The 17590-nt window shown below is 40.8% G+C and overlaps 1 protein-coding gene across 1 annotated transcript; it reads left to right on the top strand.

Moving 5' to 3' along the window:
• The first annotated feature begins 5436 nt into the window (after positions 1-5436).
• Positions 5437-6504, top strand: LOC147005539 (TD and POZ domain-containing protein 4-like). Its single transcript, XM_085835285.1, has 2 exons — positions 5437-5458; positions 5792-6504. The coding sequence occupies exons 1-2, from the start codon at positions 5437-5439 to the stop codon at positions 6502-6504; spliced, it is 735 nt and encodes a 244-aa protein (XP_085691411.1).
• The last annotated feature ends 11086 nt before the right edge of the window (positions 6505-17590 follow it).

Here is a 17590-nt window from a genome sequence, read left to right as displayed (position 1 = left end):
AACAGTTAAGGAAAACAGCCATTTCCTCATCATGTTTGACCAGATTATGCAGATTGACCAGATTATGCAAAATACACTGCTGATGGCTTTTCCTATTCCCATCTTGACTACCTCTTGAATTAAGTAAGGCCCAAAACTGGAAGGCATAACTTTTACATTTTTTTGTAAGTTGAAGTAGATAGTTCCAGTTCAAATACAGGTTTTCAGATAGAAAAACACACACCTTTAATCTGAGTTTTGAGACAGGAAAACACACACCTTTCATCCAGATCTTGAGACTAGAAGACACACCTTCAACTGGGCCACACCTTCTTCTCTAGGCATAAATAATCACTTGGAAGAAGGAAACTCTGTCTTTGCCTGCTTGCTCTCTTTTTACTAGCAAGCCCAATTCTTTCCTGGCACTGGAGTCTATTTCTTCAGAATTCCAGCATATACTCAAGAACACCTGAGACTTCAAACCGTGTGGACTGAGTAAGTACTGGCTTTAGATATTGTTGGAATAAATAGACCTCAGCCTGTATGTTATTCTCATATATCCACTTTCAACTAATATGAAGGAATTCATTCTGTAGGTTCTCTACAGAACCCTAACTAATACAATATAATTGAAATGAGAATATATAACATTTTCCAAGCTCATAGAAAGTTCAATATAGTAACCGTTGTGTTTTATGAAAAGATAGCCAGGATATGTTTGTTTATATACACACACACACACACACACACACACACACACATATATATATATATATATATATATATATATATATATATATATATATATAGAGAGAGAGAGAGAGAGAGATTAGTATAAGACAGGGTTTATTTAGAGAATGGGAAGAGGAGTTGAGTAGGGATGAGAAGGGTATAGAGGCAGAGAAAGAGAAAAAGACAGAGAGAGAGAGAGAAGAGGAGAAGCTCGCCAGGAACACATGGAGAACGAGGTAGGAGGGGTGAGAGAAGAGAGGGAGAAAGTAGTTAAAGAGTTAGGGAATAAAAGAAAAGAAGAAAGTGAGGAAGGGGGCAAACAGCCCCTTTCATGGTGAGTCAGGCATTCCTGGGTACTGCCAGGTAACTGTTGGGTGGAGCCTAGAGAGAATCATAAACTTCCTTCATTTTGGATTCTTTAAAAGAAAAGGAAAAACAAGACAGAGATGATGGTGGAGCAGGAATAGGGTCGTTGTGATCTTTAGCTATTTCCTGCTGACTTTGGGAGGACATATCTTTGGGAAACCAAAGAAAGTATGAATGGGGATGTTGGTCAAGTCTTAGGAGAGTTGGCTGTTTCCTTGCTATCCAGAGTCTGTGGAACCGTCTGTAAGTAAAAGGAGCAGGTCCAGTTGAAGCATCTGTCTGTGAGTGTAGATTGGAGCATGTGGGATGCTTCTCTGGAGCTGTCATGGGTGTTGATTTTTTTTTGGGGGGGGGTTCGAGACAGGGTTTCTCTGTATAGCCCTGGCTGTCCTGGAACTCACCTTGTAGACCAGGTTGGCCTCGAACTCAGAAATCAGCCTGCCTCTATCTCCTGAGAGCTGGGATTAAAGGCATGCGGCACCACGCCCAGCTATGGGTGTTGATTTTAAGTAAACTCCTTGACATGACAAGATGCTGAAACTTTGTGAGTGTGGGTGTGGGTATGGGTGATGGTAGTAGTAGTAAGTTTTATATATATATATATATATATATATATATATATATATATATATATATATTAGACAATAAAGTTAAGTACATTTTGAGAAAAAAGAATTTTTCTTAGGTGTACATTTGAAACCCTTAGGTATTGGTGGTTGGGGTGAAGGAAGTTCCAATTCCAGGGAACAGGAGAGGAATTCCACCTTCTGGAATAGGTCACAAGTGGGAATGTAGACTATTCATTGGCAAGTGTACTTATCCAAATGGAGTCTGTTTGGTCCATGAGAGGTAGATCTGATTGTGTTTCTTGAAGCTTGTAAGTTTATACAAAAGAGATAAATTTGTGAACAGCAGGAACAGTCTTTAAGATGAGCTTAGGAAAGACAAAAGCTTTTGGTGGAGCAGAAGAAGTAAGGAGGGCTTTTTCTTCTATCTAGGATACTGAATACATACACACACACATGTAGTATAATGAGAAGCATTTTGAAGTATGTATTGAAAAACCAACAAACACTGGAAATTTTGACGACTTTGTGAATATGATAATTCATATATAGTTTAGCATGAGAAACATATTAGGTCTATAGTTATAAGACAACCAAAGGAAACTTATATTTGTAACATTGACAGCTGATAGTATAGATTTAGCACAAGAGACACAAAGTCTATGGGTTAATGACAATCAACGGGAACTTAAAATTTGAACCTGTGATTATAAAAGTTAGATCATATAGTGGAATGTTTTATTAGGGTTAGGCTAATTTATAAGAACTCTATTGATTAATGTTAGGACAGTGGCTTAACAGGGGGGGTATGAAGTATTTAGTCATTGGGAACTGAGTTTCAAAAAGGAAGTTACAGAAGGTTATATCTGAGAAAGGTTACATCTGAACTGTGTATCCTTTATCATGAAGCATGTGAGTAAGTCAAACCTGTCTTTAATAAGAGATCTGGTAGTTGAAATTAGTAAAAAAAATTGATTAATAAGCTAAAAGGTGGTTGATTACCTTTGGGTAAGGAGCTAGAGGTCTGTTTTAGCTTAGTTGTCAATGTAGTTATACATGTAGGAAAAATAAATTACAATCTAGATGTCATGAATTATAATGACAGAGGTTGGTCAATAGTCCACTACCTAAACCGTTTTCCCAGGTCCCTGCATTCTCCATTGCAACTCAGGCAGAGTCAGTGTGTCCAGTAGGCCCAGAAGACAAGGAGCTTTTTCCTGTGGAGTAGGAACTTGGGAGAAATGACTCACCTTGTCCTAGGCAATGTTAGACATTGAACTCCCTGGGTATCCTCAGGTTGACAACAGTATAGGCTGAGCCCAGGCAGTGGGAAGGCAATGAGCACAGTTTCTCAGTGGTTATCCTAACACCATCTAGGCAGTCTTGTTGTCACTGTGCCTATCTTCTCAGACACCTTGGTGGGGGTGGGGGTGTAACTGTTATGCTCTGGTGTCTCTATCTGTCCTAATAAGCTTAAACATTTACCGTTACATTTAGCAGTTTCTGGGAAGATTGAGAGCTAGTATCTATTAAGAATATCTGAGTTAGGCAATCTTTAACTTAAAGCAGTGATATTTAATCTTTTTACTGTTACAAATCTTTAAATTAATTTTTAAATTATTATTTACCAAGGCAGGATAAAAATCAGAGACCCTAAGGATGTTCTAAGGTGAGGAGGCAGTGAGGTAGGAACTGCCCATAACAAAGATGATGGATAGGTGATCATGGGACTGTCATTAACTAAGATGGCACTGGAGCTACAGCCAGTCATGTGACCTCCCTTAGCTAAGATGGCACTGAAGCAATAGCATAGAAAAACTATCTGCCCACAAAAAAAAGATGGCAGACATTCACAAGATTGCCCCCAAACTAAATAGTGCTGAAGCTACAGCTCTGCCTGAAGCAATATCACATGTTTGTTATATCTTGGAATGGCAGAAATAATTGTATATCAATAGATAAAAACATACAAAAAGACAACACATAGAGAAAATGGGCATGTTTTATCTGATGGACAAGAGGTCTCTCCTTTCACTGTATTCAGCCTCTGTTGCTGTATCCAGAGCACATGAGCATAGGCAGAGGCTCAACCTGGTGTGAGCAGGTCACAAGTGGGGCAGGGTAAGAAAGCAAGCACCTTGGGTGTGGGGGGAGTAAAGGCAGCACTTGCAGCTGTGCTCTGTCTGCCTACAACTCTGCTCTAGCACAGCATGTTTTTATGCCCCATGGTTTTGGGTCTGGCAGGGAGCAAGAAATCAAGGGGGAAAGCAGAGAGAGGAGGCTGGAGGCAGCCACAGAGGCAACGGCAGAATCATGGGAGAACACTTTCTCAGTGGTTATCATACCACAATCTAGGCAGTCTTATCGATGTGCCTATATGAGGGAGGGAGAGCAAAGCAATAAAGCGTCAAGAGATGGAGGTGGTCGGAGGGGACCCTACATAGCAATCTGTCTATTTTTCTGGATGGCTATGGAGAAAGTTGTAGATGTTGTTTTTGTTTTTGTTTTTTCTAAGTGCCCTTAAACAGCCATGTAGAGTTTTTGATTAGTGCACATTTGGGACCAAATTTAGCCTGTGAATTTGGAAGCCTTTAAGAGTGGGAGGCAGGGGCTGGAGAGATGGCTCAGTGGTTAAGAGCACTGACTGCTCTTCCGAAGGTCCTGAGTTAAAATTCCATCAACCACATGGTGGGTCACAACCATCCACCTACCACATGGTGGCTCACAACCATCCGTAATGAGATCTTATACTCTCTTCTGGTGCATCTGAAGACAGCTACAGTGTACTTAGATATAATAATAAATAAATCTTTAAAAAAAAAAAAGAGTGGGAGGCATTCCAATAGGAAGCCTGGGAGGTGATAGGTAGACATACTCTTTCTGGGTTAGAGTGGCAGTTATTAATTTCCCCTACCAGCATCCTGAGGATAAGTTAATAACTAAAACAGCAGGAGGGACAGATCACCAAGACCTCAAGCTGACAACTGGGGTCTGATCTCAGGTTAGTACCTGAGAGGGGAGTGAGGAGTGTGGTTTACCCAGGCCTTGGGTTTCACAGCAGTGAGGAAAGGAAATGACATAGGGAAAATTTCCTAAAATGAAGAGTCAGCAAGGAGGACAATCATAAAGACTGTGAATGTCCCCATCCACAGGACACCACATGGTGGCTGTGAGCTCAACATCCCTCATTGGGACCAGGGGATATTTACACTGACCAGTGTCAGAGAGGGGGCTTACCAATTTGATGGTGTTTGGATGAATAGTTCTAGCAAGCGATCTGTTAGCTGGAAAGTTCATATGGCAGCAGGAGATGTAACCTGCAAGTTTTTAAATCTGAGTCACAACACCAATGTTGTGTTTTACAAAAAGAAATCCAGGACTAGTTTGTAAGAGCAAGGTATTGTGAGGGCGAGAGTGGTGCCAGGGCAGACCCATGTTGAGGCATCCCTTCCCCCTGAGGTATCAGCCATATGACAGGTTTAATATAGAATACAGTTTATTTAGAGTATGGGAAGGGGAGTTGAGTAGGGATGAGAAAAGAGGAGGCAGAGAAAGAAATTAATACTGAATTCTAGACTGAAAATTTTAGAATGACACAAGTTTTCAACATCATAGAAGGGGCTACTTAGGAGAAATTAAAACAAATCTAAAAATTATCTCTTATTGTATCCTATACAGTAAAGAGTAAATAATCTCTAGTTCTTCTTTTCAGGTTCCAGTTTTAAATCCAAAGTACCTCAAGCAGAAATGTCAGGGGAACTGGAAGCCAAGACCAGGGACGACACATGGAGCCATGAACAGAAATTCTGCTACAGGTGGACCATTAGCAACTTCTCTTTTTTTGTTAAGGAAACAGAGGAATATATTACAAGCCCAGTGTTCTCATCAGAGGACAATGACAAAATGACATGGTGTTTGAGAGTATACCCAACCGGAGTTGATGAAAAAAAACAAAGATTATGTGTCACTTTATCTGATTTTGCTCAGCTGTGAAAAGGGCTCAGTTTGGGCAAAGTTCGAGGTTTGTATCTTAAATGCCAAGGGTGAAAATTGCAATATAGAAAGGATCCCAAGCTTTTCTAGAATACAGCCACACCAGTCATTTGGATTCGAAAAGTTCATCACTCGAGGTTCCTTCTTGTCTCCAGCCCAAGTGCTAACACCAGATGACAAATTTACCCTCCTCTGCAAGGTGAGCATACTCCAAGACTCCTTCAGCATCTCTGGACAGAACCCAAGACCTGCAATCAAGGTTCCAAGGTGCACATTGGAAGATAACGTAGTGGAGCTGTGGGAGAATTCCCTCTTCACAGACTGCTCCCTGTTGGTAGCTGGCCATGAATTCAGGGCTCACAAGGCCATCCTGGCAGCTCGCTCTCCAGTTTTCAGAGCCATGTTTGAAAATGAAATGGAGGAGAGACTAACAAACCGTGTTGAGATCCATGACCTGGATCCCCAAGACTTCAAGGAGATGATGGGCTTCATCTACACAGGGAAGGTGCCACACCTCCACAGCCACTCCATGGCCTGTGATCTGCTGGCAGCTGCTGACAGGTATGGCTTGGAGGGCTTGATGGTCATGTGTGAGGATGCCCTCTGCAGGAACCTCTCTGTGGAGAATGCTGCACACACTCTCATTGTGGTTGACCTCCACAGCATAGAGCACCTGAAGACTCAGGCTCTGGATTTCATTATAGTTTATGCTTCCGAGGTCTCTAAGACCTCAGGGTGGATGTCAATGAGGGGATCACATCCCCACTTGGTGGCTGAAGCATTTCACTCTCTGGCTTCTGCACAGCGTGTTTTCTGGGCCCTCTCTTTCAAACAACTTAAGTGGTCTTTAAGACCGAATCAGCTATGACCTACACCTGTCTTCCAACAGCAACTGGGAAGTATTCTTCCCAGTGACTCCTCCTCAGACAATGGTAGTGCTGGAACATTTACACTGAATCTGGGGGAGGGCAGCATGGTGGATTTGCAATAGTTCTAAATATGTTGGAATGGTGGGTGGGAAAATGGACAGCATTGGAATCTGGGACAGTCTACCTGGCATGTATTCTGTTGATCTTCTCATTTTTGTCTGAAGTCTTGGAATCTGGGATTGAACTTAGGTACTCTCCTGAAGCACAGACCAAAAGGGTTTCTTCAGAGAAATGTGTCCTCATTGGACTAACAGAAAAGATGACCAGGGGCTCAGAGGAAAGGAGAAATCAAACATGAATGTTTATTCTTAAGAGAAGTGAAGGGGAAAGAAGGCTTTGTTTTCTTTTAAACTCAGTTTGGGGTGTGGGTTGGAGGTGGGGGCATCCTTGTGCAGGGAGGAGGTATGGGATGTGGTATGGGGATTGACTGGGGGTGGTGGAATACAATCTGGAGTTTAAAATAAAATAAAATAAAATAAAAACAACTCAATTTGGTTTGAATAAGCATGGCCCATGGGAATTGACACTACTAGGAACTGTGGTCAAGTTGGAGGAAGTATGTGGGGAATTGGGCTATGCATAGACAGTCTGGTCTCCAGTGGAGCTGAGGTCTGAACCTCGAAAATGGTAATAATTCACCTACATGACACAGTAGGCATTCCCTTATGGTCCTGGAGCTAAGGCTTCTGCCTAAGTTATTCACCCCACCCCCACCCCTGCCACAGTGCCCACAAGAGAATCAGGGGCTGTCTTTCAGTTTCTGGACACTTAAACCAAAGATGCCTTAAAAATATTTACCTTCAGCAGTGACATCCCAGGCAACTTTCAAATAATTTCCTGTAAAAGTAACTTTTATTTACATGTATTATTTGTGGTCTCTGAGGTTTTCTGTCTTGGTCTGCTGACCTAGGACAAGTCCTGGAAGGTTCTAGCCCCCATCAAATCAAAACTAATAATCTTTGTTATAGGCAATTTCTACCTCACTGCCTCCTCACCTTAGAACATCCTGACATAAGGTCTCCTACTTCTATCCTGCCATGGTAAATAATAACTTTAATATTAATTTAAAGATTTACAATAGTAAAAAAGGTTAATGATCACAGCCTTATGTTTAAGCTTATTAGGACAGAGGAAGTATAGAATCTTGAAGGAGGCCTTGACTAAATTAACCTTTGAAACTGGTGGTGACTGGTTTTCTCTCCTACATTATTTCTTGTATAAGGCCAGGAATACTCCTTGTACTTTGGATCTTACCTGCTTTGAGATCCTATATGGGAAATTTCCTCCCATGCTTGCTAACTGCCAGTCCTATCATTCTAGCCAAATATGACCAATATATGTTCTTAAAATACTTGAAAGCTCTCCATAGACCCCAGAAGCAACTCTGGCCTGCCATACACCAGGTTTATGACTCTGTCTCCCTACCTCCCACTGGAAAGGGCCTCACACCATAAGAGCTGTTAAGGTAGATAGAATCCAGACATGGAGACAGCACTCCCATGTTAAGATAGCCAGGAGGGAGATGAAGCTCCCAGAGGTATTGACACAAGAACAATGGTAAGTCATCCCATACCCAGGTGATCTGCTAAAGTTGTCCCTTCATCATTCTTAATTCTGCTCACTTTATGCCTGCATCTTAGAACCATCAAAGTTACAATCCAACAGCCCTCATCCTCACTTGGATAATTGCTAACATTGACCAAAATTTCATCATCCACCAGGTCAGCCACACTGCCCTGCTTCTGACTTGGTTCCCATACTTACTTTGATCTGGAAGATTTGTTGCATCACAAGTTAGACCTCTATGGGAGAAAATACCTCAAAAACCAATATTTTTACATGCACCCAGAGCTTATGAAGGAGCTTCAGATTACTACTGTGCACAATGGGATTATGAAAGCACAGGCTCCATCTACTGGTACTCTTGTTAAAATCTGATTTCATCAAGCTAGTCGAACCAAACACCAGAGAATATACATGGAGGGACACATGGCTCCAGCTGTGTGTGAGGCAGAGGATAGTCTTGTTGGACATCAATGCTAGGAGCGGTCCTTGGTCCTGTGGAGAATCAAAGACCCAGTGTAGGGGAATGCCTAGGAGGGAGGCAGGAGTGGGTGCAGAGGTGGGGGAACACTCTCACAGAGGCAGGGGGTGGGAATACGGAGTTTCCAGAAGGATGGCCTGGAAAGCTGATAACATTTGAAATGTAAATAAAGAAAATATCCAAGAAAAGAAAAAGGAAAAAAACCTCCCTGTTTCTCTCATGCATACTCACCTTGTAACCACCTGACACTCAGCTTCACTAAAAGAAGAAAACAGGCCACCAGACAGCATTCAGGTTATATTTGAGGACTGAGAGGATATTCAAGAATCTGGGCAGATTCTAGGGGTAACCATTAGAAAAATTCTCTTCTCTGTCTGACAAGTTGTTAGATTCCAGGGGTAACCACTGGACGCAATAAAGTCCTGGAGAGGCAGGAATTCAGGCCCTTGCCTCTGCCTATGCCCACACCTACCCTAATGTGAGAGTCACCAACTTCACTAGTCACTTCCTGTCTCGAACACATCTCACTACACCCCTTACATCAGCACCCCTGCATTTGTGAAAGCTCCTTTCCAGAAACTTAACTCCTCTTGTCCTGAATTGTCACAGGACTGTTGGTTATGCTTAAATGCCCAACCCACCTACTGTGATAGAACAGCTGTCCCTGGAAACTACTCAAAGATTACAGAGAGTACTCAATGTACAAGCCAGCAATCAGAAAGAGGTAAGCTGACCTTAGAGGCAATAACAGAAAGTCTTTTTATTGGAAATCAGATACCCTTAGAACATTCACATCTCTGCTATTCCATTGTACCTCTGGCCAATATAGAATATGAGTACTTCTTTCCTCCAGAGGATACTTGGTGGGCTTGTACATACATACCCTAGTTGTAAATGTATCATCTGATTTCTGTTTCCTGGCACAGCTAGTTCATCCAATAACTTACTATACAGGGAAAAGCATTCCCAATAAATTAGACTCCACAGCTCACAAGGCAGAAAGTGTTGCTGTACCCGCTATAGTATTACCCACCCTGATTGGTATAGGAGTAGATGGAGAAGCTGGCACAGGAGCTTCAACACTAGTACTACAATCTGCCATATGAAAAAACTGAAAGACAAAAGCCACACGATCATCTCATTAGATGCAGAAAAAGACTCTGACAAAATTCAACACCTTCCATGACAAAAGTCCCAAGAGACAGAAGGGATGTAGCTGAATAGAAAAAAAAAAAAAAAAAAAAGTCAGTTTAGAGCAAGCATATATCCAACATCAACTTAAATGGAGAAAAGCTAGAAGAAATTTCACTAAAATGCAGACAAAATGAGGTTGTCAATTCTGAATATATACCTATTAAATAGAGCACTTAAGAGCAATAAGACAAGGCCGGGCTTGGTGGTGCAGGCCTTTAATCCCAGCACTTGGGAGGCAGAGGCAGGCAGATTTCTGAGTTTGAGGCTAGCCTGGTCTAAAGAGTGAGTTCCAGGATAGGCAGGGCTACACAGAGAAACCCTGTCTCAAAAAAAAAATAAATAAATAAATAAATAAAAATAAAAAATGAAGAGCAATAAGACAACTGAAGAAGATCAAGGGTACAAATTAGAAAGGAAGAAGTCAAATATTGTTATTTGTATTAACATGAGGGTAGACATGTGACTCTGCATGGGGCTACACTAGGTGCCATAGCTGAAGGGGGGTATTGGACACAATCCCCTGTTCCTGACTGAGAGGCTCTGTCTAACTCAGAACTGCCTGTAAAGGAAAAAGTATTTTTTCCCAAGAGTTTCCTTGGTTATATGAAGAACATTTAAGACTAGACTCTATATCAAGGAGCTAATGGCCTATACAAAATTTTTAATGGTGCTTTTTTTCCTCTAATATTGATTTGTTTGGTCATTGTTTTCTGTCTACACTTTTGCTTGTATGTTTTGGTTCATGATTTTGTATTTTATTGGCTTTGTGGATTTGTGTGTGAATGCATGTATGTTTCATGTGCCTTTCCTTTGTTTTTCATCCTAGTTTTGTTTGTCTGCTTGTCACCTAACTGAAGGGAGTGACAACGAAGCAGTGGATGAGTAGAGAGATGGGGAGGGACTGGAAGGACATGGGGAAAGGCAAATTGTAATCTGAATATATTGTGTGGAAAAACTCATTTTCAATAAAAAGGAAAGAAAAGTGGGGTCTTTGTATGGTGATTTGGTCATATGTTAATCCTCAGGAATGAGAAAGTACTCTTATCCAACAATTCAATCCAGAAATCCCAACATGTTTCAGATAGAGCAAGGATTTGGAGATCAAGAAATCCATGCTTAACCATGGGGTTGAGGCCTGCCTGGGCTATTTGAGCTACTTTCACAGAGTCAAAGAGTATAAAGGAAGTGAGGAGGTCTTTGCCAATTGGCTCTTCTACCATTATATCACTAGAGAAGGAGTCCTAGGAAAAAATGCATGTGCTGACATTGGGAATAAATTCCATGGTTTATAAATTACTCAGTGTAATGTAATTCATTATACTAGAAAGGTATTTTTTCTTAGTTCCAATAAGATAAGAAATAACTAGACAGCAGATACAAAAGCCTGAAAACATTTGCAATACTGGAGATAATACAATAATTCCATGGACTCCCAAACTTCTCAATATTAGTAATAGTCAGGGAATGGCATGGATACAACTGAGTGTGGGAGATGGAGAATCAATAGGGTCAGAGTCTGAACTCCTCATTCCAAAGACCAAAGTTGGGAAGATTTAGCTGAAAGCAGAGATTGTGCTCTGCTAGCTCTGTACCCCAAATTTCCTCAGAATTCACTTGTCAAGTTCCCCCTTCAACACCTCATGCTGAGGACAACCACAGGTGTGTAATCAGAATGAAATGGGACAGGGCATGAAGAGCCTGAGCACTTGGAGCACTGACTCCCATTCAACAGAACCCCAGCTTCATTCCTACTAGCAAAGGGCAACTCATAAACATCTGGATGCCAGTCTCATGGGATCTAGTGCCCTCTTCTGGATTCTGTGTGTAGCACACATGCAAGTAGTGCCCAGACACACATGCAGGAGCAACACTATAAACAGGAAGTGAGGGCTAGAGATATGGCTCAGTGGTTAGGAGCACTGACTGCTCTTCCAGAGGTCCAGAGTTCAATTCACAACAACCACATGGTGGCTCACAGCCATCTGTAATGAGATCTGATGCCCTCTTCTGGAGTGTCTGAAGACAGCTACAGTGCACTCAAATAAAATAAATAAAACTTTTTTTAAAACATGAAGTAAATCAGTTTTCTAAAACTGAAAATCCAAGGGAGGGAGACTAGGTATTCCTCACAATTTGGAGAAACACCCAAGAATCTGCAAGAAGAAGCTTCTGGCCTTTATTTTACTCTTTTTTGTTAAGTTTTGTCCTGATACATGGTTACCACTGACTTTAATGTTCATGATGGCATTACACTAAAACAACACCAGAGGGGCTCTACTTAGAACCACTTCTTATCTCATTCTGAAAGTTCTGCAAAACGACTATATTTTTTTCTTTCCATGCATTTGATCCTCCTCCTCCTCCTCGTCCTCCTCCCTTCTTTAATTAAACATGGATTCTTTATTAATACTCTATAATCTGAGTGAGCAGATTTCCCTCAATTACTCTAGTTCTTTCCTATGGCAGGATCTTCCCTGTGTAATTAATTTAATTATTAATACAACAAGAAAAGTCTGTGATTGGACAGAGAAAAGGGAGGTTATACGAAGAGTTTCAAAGATGGAGACAGAGGAAACAGAGAGAGGAGAAGGAAGCAAAATGGAGGAAGAACAGGATGATATATATAGTATCATATAGGGATAGAATAATTGGGGTAACTTGTCTACTCTAGGTTTGTAGCTGGCACCATTATTGATTGGTCCTGAACTTATTGTGTAGGCATCTCGTGTATTGAGAATTTATTAATATATAAATCTGTCTGATTAATTATAAGCTTCTAGAGTTTTGATTTTACTGGGTTACTGGGAAGTGTGATAGCTAACCTCGAGGTGGGAGGTCATTACATTGGGGCTGGCATGACAAGAGCTCCTCAAGGGAACTCAGGAGCTCTGGGCCAAAGAATCCCCTGAGATCAGAACACCCCCATTGGAACAATGTGGCTTGCCCATGAATGGTGTATCAGGAGACCATGCCTCTCATTTTTTTTTTTCTACAACAGGTGGTGCTCAACATGGGAAAAAGAAACCACTAGAAATGTAAGATTAGTAGCCTGAGAGTTAGAGATTTGTTTTGTTTTGTTTTGCTTTGCTTTTAAATGAGTAGCTGGATAGCACTGAGAAAAGTCACATGGACTCCAGAATGGGAATTGAAACAAAGCAGGCTCTGAGGTCCCTTGCTGTGGAAAGAGACAAGGTGGCTGCTCTGAGTCGGAGTGCTGCAGAATGGATTGGGATTATTTGCTTTTTGGAAAGATTTATATACAGATTTTGTCTGAGTCATGTAGGGAATTTAGCCCATGGTTCAGAACTAGAATAGGGAAAATAAGTCACTGACTCCAAGTAGAGGGCAGTGATACTAATCACCTGCCATGTACAAGTAATAATTAACTATGTCTATGGCTCCAGGTAATGAGATCAACAGATAGCTATTATAACAGGTATTAATAAAATAAATGTCTGTGGCTCTAGGCAGAGAGCTGAACAGATACATGGTATAACAGGATGGCTGCTCTAGGCAGAGAGATTAACAAGGAAAACCTGCCTGCTTCCTATATGCTAATATTAGTGGAAATTTGAATTAAATGCTTTAAAATGCTATAGAGATATATTGCTCTGATATCCTTTATAGTATACTCAAATTCTGTTTAACGTGTGCTCCACAGGAATCTTGAGTTATTTTCCTGCTTGGAAAAATAGCAAAAGCCGAAGAATAGATACATAAAGTATTTTGTTTACTTCACTTGTTTTGGGTTGTTTTAGTTTTCAAAATTGGTATGATTTTGAGTGTTGTGGTTATATTATTCCTCTGGGACAGTGTTGTGGTAAATCTCCAACCCAAATATGCCCTGGCAATGAAAACATAACTCAATGGATGTGAATACAAGCTGTGCAGATAGATTGGGCAGATCTACCACTACATTACCATCTTCCCCATCTATGAAGCCCCTTATAACTTGCTGTTTCTCCAGGCCACGAGCCTCTGTTCCACTTTTCTTCCACCTCCTCCTCTGCCCGTCCTTCGTCGTCCTCTCTCCCTTTCTCTCCAAAACCTTCAGCTCCACCTTCCCCTCTTTCTCTGCCAAATCACTAGCTCTAGCCTTTATTTTATACATTAAGGTGGGAAGAAGGCTTACAGGAAATCCCCTGAGTGCTGACTCATTCCTTGTTTGCAGCCCCTCACAGGAGAACAGTATTAGCATCAATATAATTAGCCTCAGGGCTATCGGCAACACTTACCCATTTTGTACAATGAAAAGACTATTTTATCACAGATATAATTGAACACAGCTATTACCATAAACTACAAGATAGACTTAACACCTTGACATGATCTTTGCCTATTAAATAACAACTCTGTCATCTATCCTATTTTAAAAGAATTATAATTCTACACCTGACTCACTCACATCCTGGGTCTAGATTGTATGCCAGATGAAAACCATCCTCTCAAATCTATATCATCTTTCTCAATGATAATCAACTTAGGTTGGCTATAAGACTACCAGTCTTCAATCCCATCAGAAATCCAAGAACAACTAATATTACCTGAAAATATGAGAAGCACAAAATATAACTTCCAAAACTTAGCCAATTCATAGAGACTGTTGACCACCTGGACATCCCCTTATACTTCACAAGGTTGAAGCATTGGTCTTCAGCCTTCTGGCCTAGGGTCATCTGACCGATCTTTGTAATGCAGAATTTTAAAGGGTTGATTACCCTGTCTTAGTAAAAATTTTCAGTCGACCATTCTGCATGGTGTATCCTTTTTCTGGATAGTGTTTTGTCTGTAGATGAGATGAGGCAATTCTTGCCTAGTGGCTCTCTCGTCACAAATAGAGCAACTCCATTGATGCTCAATTTCTTCTTTGAATTTAAAAAAAGGAATGCTGTCAAGAGCAGACTTGTCTCAACAAGTTAATAAATAACATTCATTGTCACATTCTGTGGATTTCTGACATTTTTTAAAATGAACTATCTATGTAAAGTAATCTATACTGTTCACTGTTACTACTCTCAACCATTTCAAATTGAATGAAAACACTCTAACAATAAACTCAGAGCCATGAATATCCTATTTGGCCAGAAACACACAAACTTACTCATCTCAACTCAGTTTCTAATAACAGTAATAGAAGTATTGGATCCAAGCATTGTATTCTTAATTATGTTATATAGGCACAATGCTTATGTGAGAGTGACAATATAACTCCAATTTTATATCAATAAAAAATTAATACCAATGAAAACATTAAATATGTATCAACTAAATTCTGTATCAAGGTAAAATATAGCTACGTAATATTTTGCTTAAGAGTAAACTTGCTAACCTATCCCTATTTGTCTATGTCTATAATTTCCATAATATTACTATATTTCCCCTTTCTTTCCCACCCCTCCTTTTTACCTAAGAAGGAAGGATAGAGAAGAGGAAAGGAAAGATAGAAATTCCTGAGTTTAAGCTCTCTAGTTGCCTGGCTAACTCAGTCATGAGACTCTTACTTTCAGGGTCTTAGGTTCTTGCTCCATGTTGGGTGACAATGTTCCTTCAAACTTAATGACAAAAATGATGGACTGGGTGTTAGGTCTATCTTATATCTTGTAAATTACAAAATGGTAATAGTTGTGCTCAATTTACATTTGAAAGAAAAGTTTATTTGAACAGAAAGTGTAGTGTGTAGAAGGATTAATTTAATTATTAATACAACAAGAAGCCTGTGATTAGACAGGGAAAAGAGAGGCTGAGCAAAGAGTTGCAGCGATACAGACAGAGAAGATAGGGAGGGGAGAAGGAAGCAAAATGGAGGATGAACAGGGTGATTCAGATTCATCAGGGTTTAAAAAGCCACAGGTAGATATAATAACATATAGGGATAGAATAATTGGGGTAACTTGTTTAATCTAGGTGGGCAGCTTGTACCATTATCAACTGGACCTGAATTTATTGTGTGGGCATCTTGTGTATGAGAATTTATTGAGTTTTAGTTCATTGTTATCATAGCAGGAAGCAGGGTGGCATGCAAGCAGGCACAGTACTGGAGATGTAGCTGAGCATTCTACAACCAGATTAGCAGGCATCAGGAAGATAGACAGATCCTGAGCCTGGCTTGTGCTTATGAAACCACAAATCCCATGCCCAGGAATATACTTTGTTAATTCTGAGATTCACCAGAGCAAACCAATTTCACCATTTTAGGCCTAATTTAAAATCAGGATTTACTAAGTTTTAAATACTGACCAAGAGGTTAGATCCTGATCTAAAGGCAGTCCGGATGAGACTCAGCTCTGCAGGCAACCATGAAGAAGCTCTTTTACTGAGTGTACAGAGCTTGAGCACAAGGAGTTGTGGTAAATCTTCAACTCTCTAACCCCAAGAAGCCTCCCTCAAAGGCTGCCTACACGGTGAGTGACACAGAGAGAGGAGAGAGAGGAGAAGTGGGAAACAGAGATGAGAAAGAGAGAGACAAAGACAGAGAGATGGAGAGAATGAGAGACACTAAACAGACAACATGTAGTGACTGCCACACATCCCAACTCCTAGAAAAGAGGAGAATCTGGGGCTGTCTTTCACAGTTTCTGGACACTGGTATCTAAACCAGAGATGCCTTAAAAATACTTACCTTCAGCAGTGACATCCCAGGCAACTTTCAAATAATTTCCTGTAAAAGTAACTTTTATTTACATGTATTATTTGTGGTCTCTGAGGTTTTCTGCCTTGGTCTGCTGACCTAGGACAAGTCCTGGAAGGTTCTAGCCCCCATCAAATCAAAACTAGGTTTAGAATGTTCTCAGTTTCTGAGACTTACAGCTGAATAAGGTCCCCACTTTTTAGTTCTTTCCAATCGCTGACTGCCTAATTTAATTTGTTCTGGCTCAAAACTTCTCTCCACTGTAACTAAATCAACATGACTTGTCTCAGCTTCTCCTGAATTGCTCACCTGCTCTTCTACTAACTTTCACAATCAGTTCTAGTCTTCAGACTCCTTCTCATTCTCTGGCTTATTCTGTCTTTACCTGTGTCTCTCTTGTTCTCTCTTCAACCTGCCTCTATACCACTGTCCAAGGAAAACTGCCCTCTCTCCTTTTCTGTCTGCACTGATCTCTTCAATAGCTTCTCATTCCTTTCTCTTCTAGTAACAGTTGGGCATATCCTTTTCTGTGCTATCTTTCTCTGCTTTTTCACTTTGCCTGAACACTGGTACTTCTTTCTACACACTAATCTTACTTTCAGTGTTTGGAATTAAAGATGTGTCCTAAGGGTTTGTCTGTATTCCAGCCAGAAGGATTCAAGGTGTGTGCCAAAGCTGAGCCACTCCACAACTAAAAACAGTTTTGTTTTCAGCAAGTAACACAATGTTGTGCTAAACAGTATCATTATATATCCTGTAACAATTTACTTTTGGAGTGGAGGTATCAGGCTTCTCCTAACTGTTTTGGGAACAAGTCGATCAAAGGAAATCTTGGCAATCTGGATCTCAGGCCTTGTACCCTGTGGAATTCCTTGACCACTGCCCTCTTTCTTGCCCTGAGGGACTCAGAGACCCTACTGTCTCAAAGTGTAGTCTCTGGAATTTCTGTGGTGCCTCCAGGAATGTTGTGTGGTGTCCTTCTGAGAAGTCTCCTTGAACATGAATTTAATTTTATGGTATTTAGCCTATAATTGAATTTTTTCTTATATATTGAATCCCTAAACCAGTTTCCCCTCCCTCCTTTCTTCCAAGTGCTTTGGCCACCCCACCCAACCCCCAACACTCCCTCTTCCACCTCCATTCCTCTGCTTCCTTTCAG

Source organism: Mus caroli, unplaced genomic scaffold (assembly GCF_978045245.1).
Source record: "Mus caroli unplaced genomic scaffold, Mus_caroli_1 scaffold_3, whole genome shotgun sequence".
NCBI lineage: Eukaryota > Metazoa > Chordata > Mammalia > Rodentia > Muridae > Mus > Mus caroli.
Note: the sequence above shows the minus strand (reverse complement) of the source record. Positions and strands in the feature narration are given on the sequence as shown.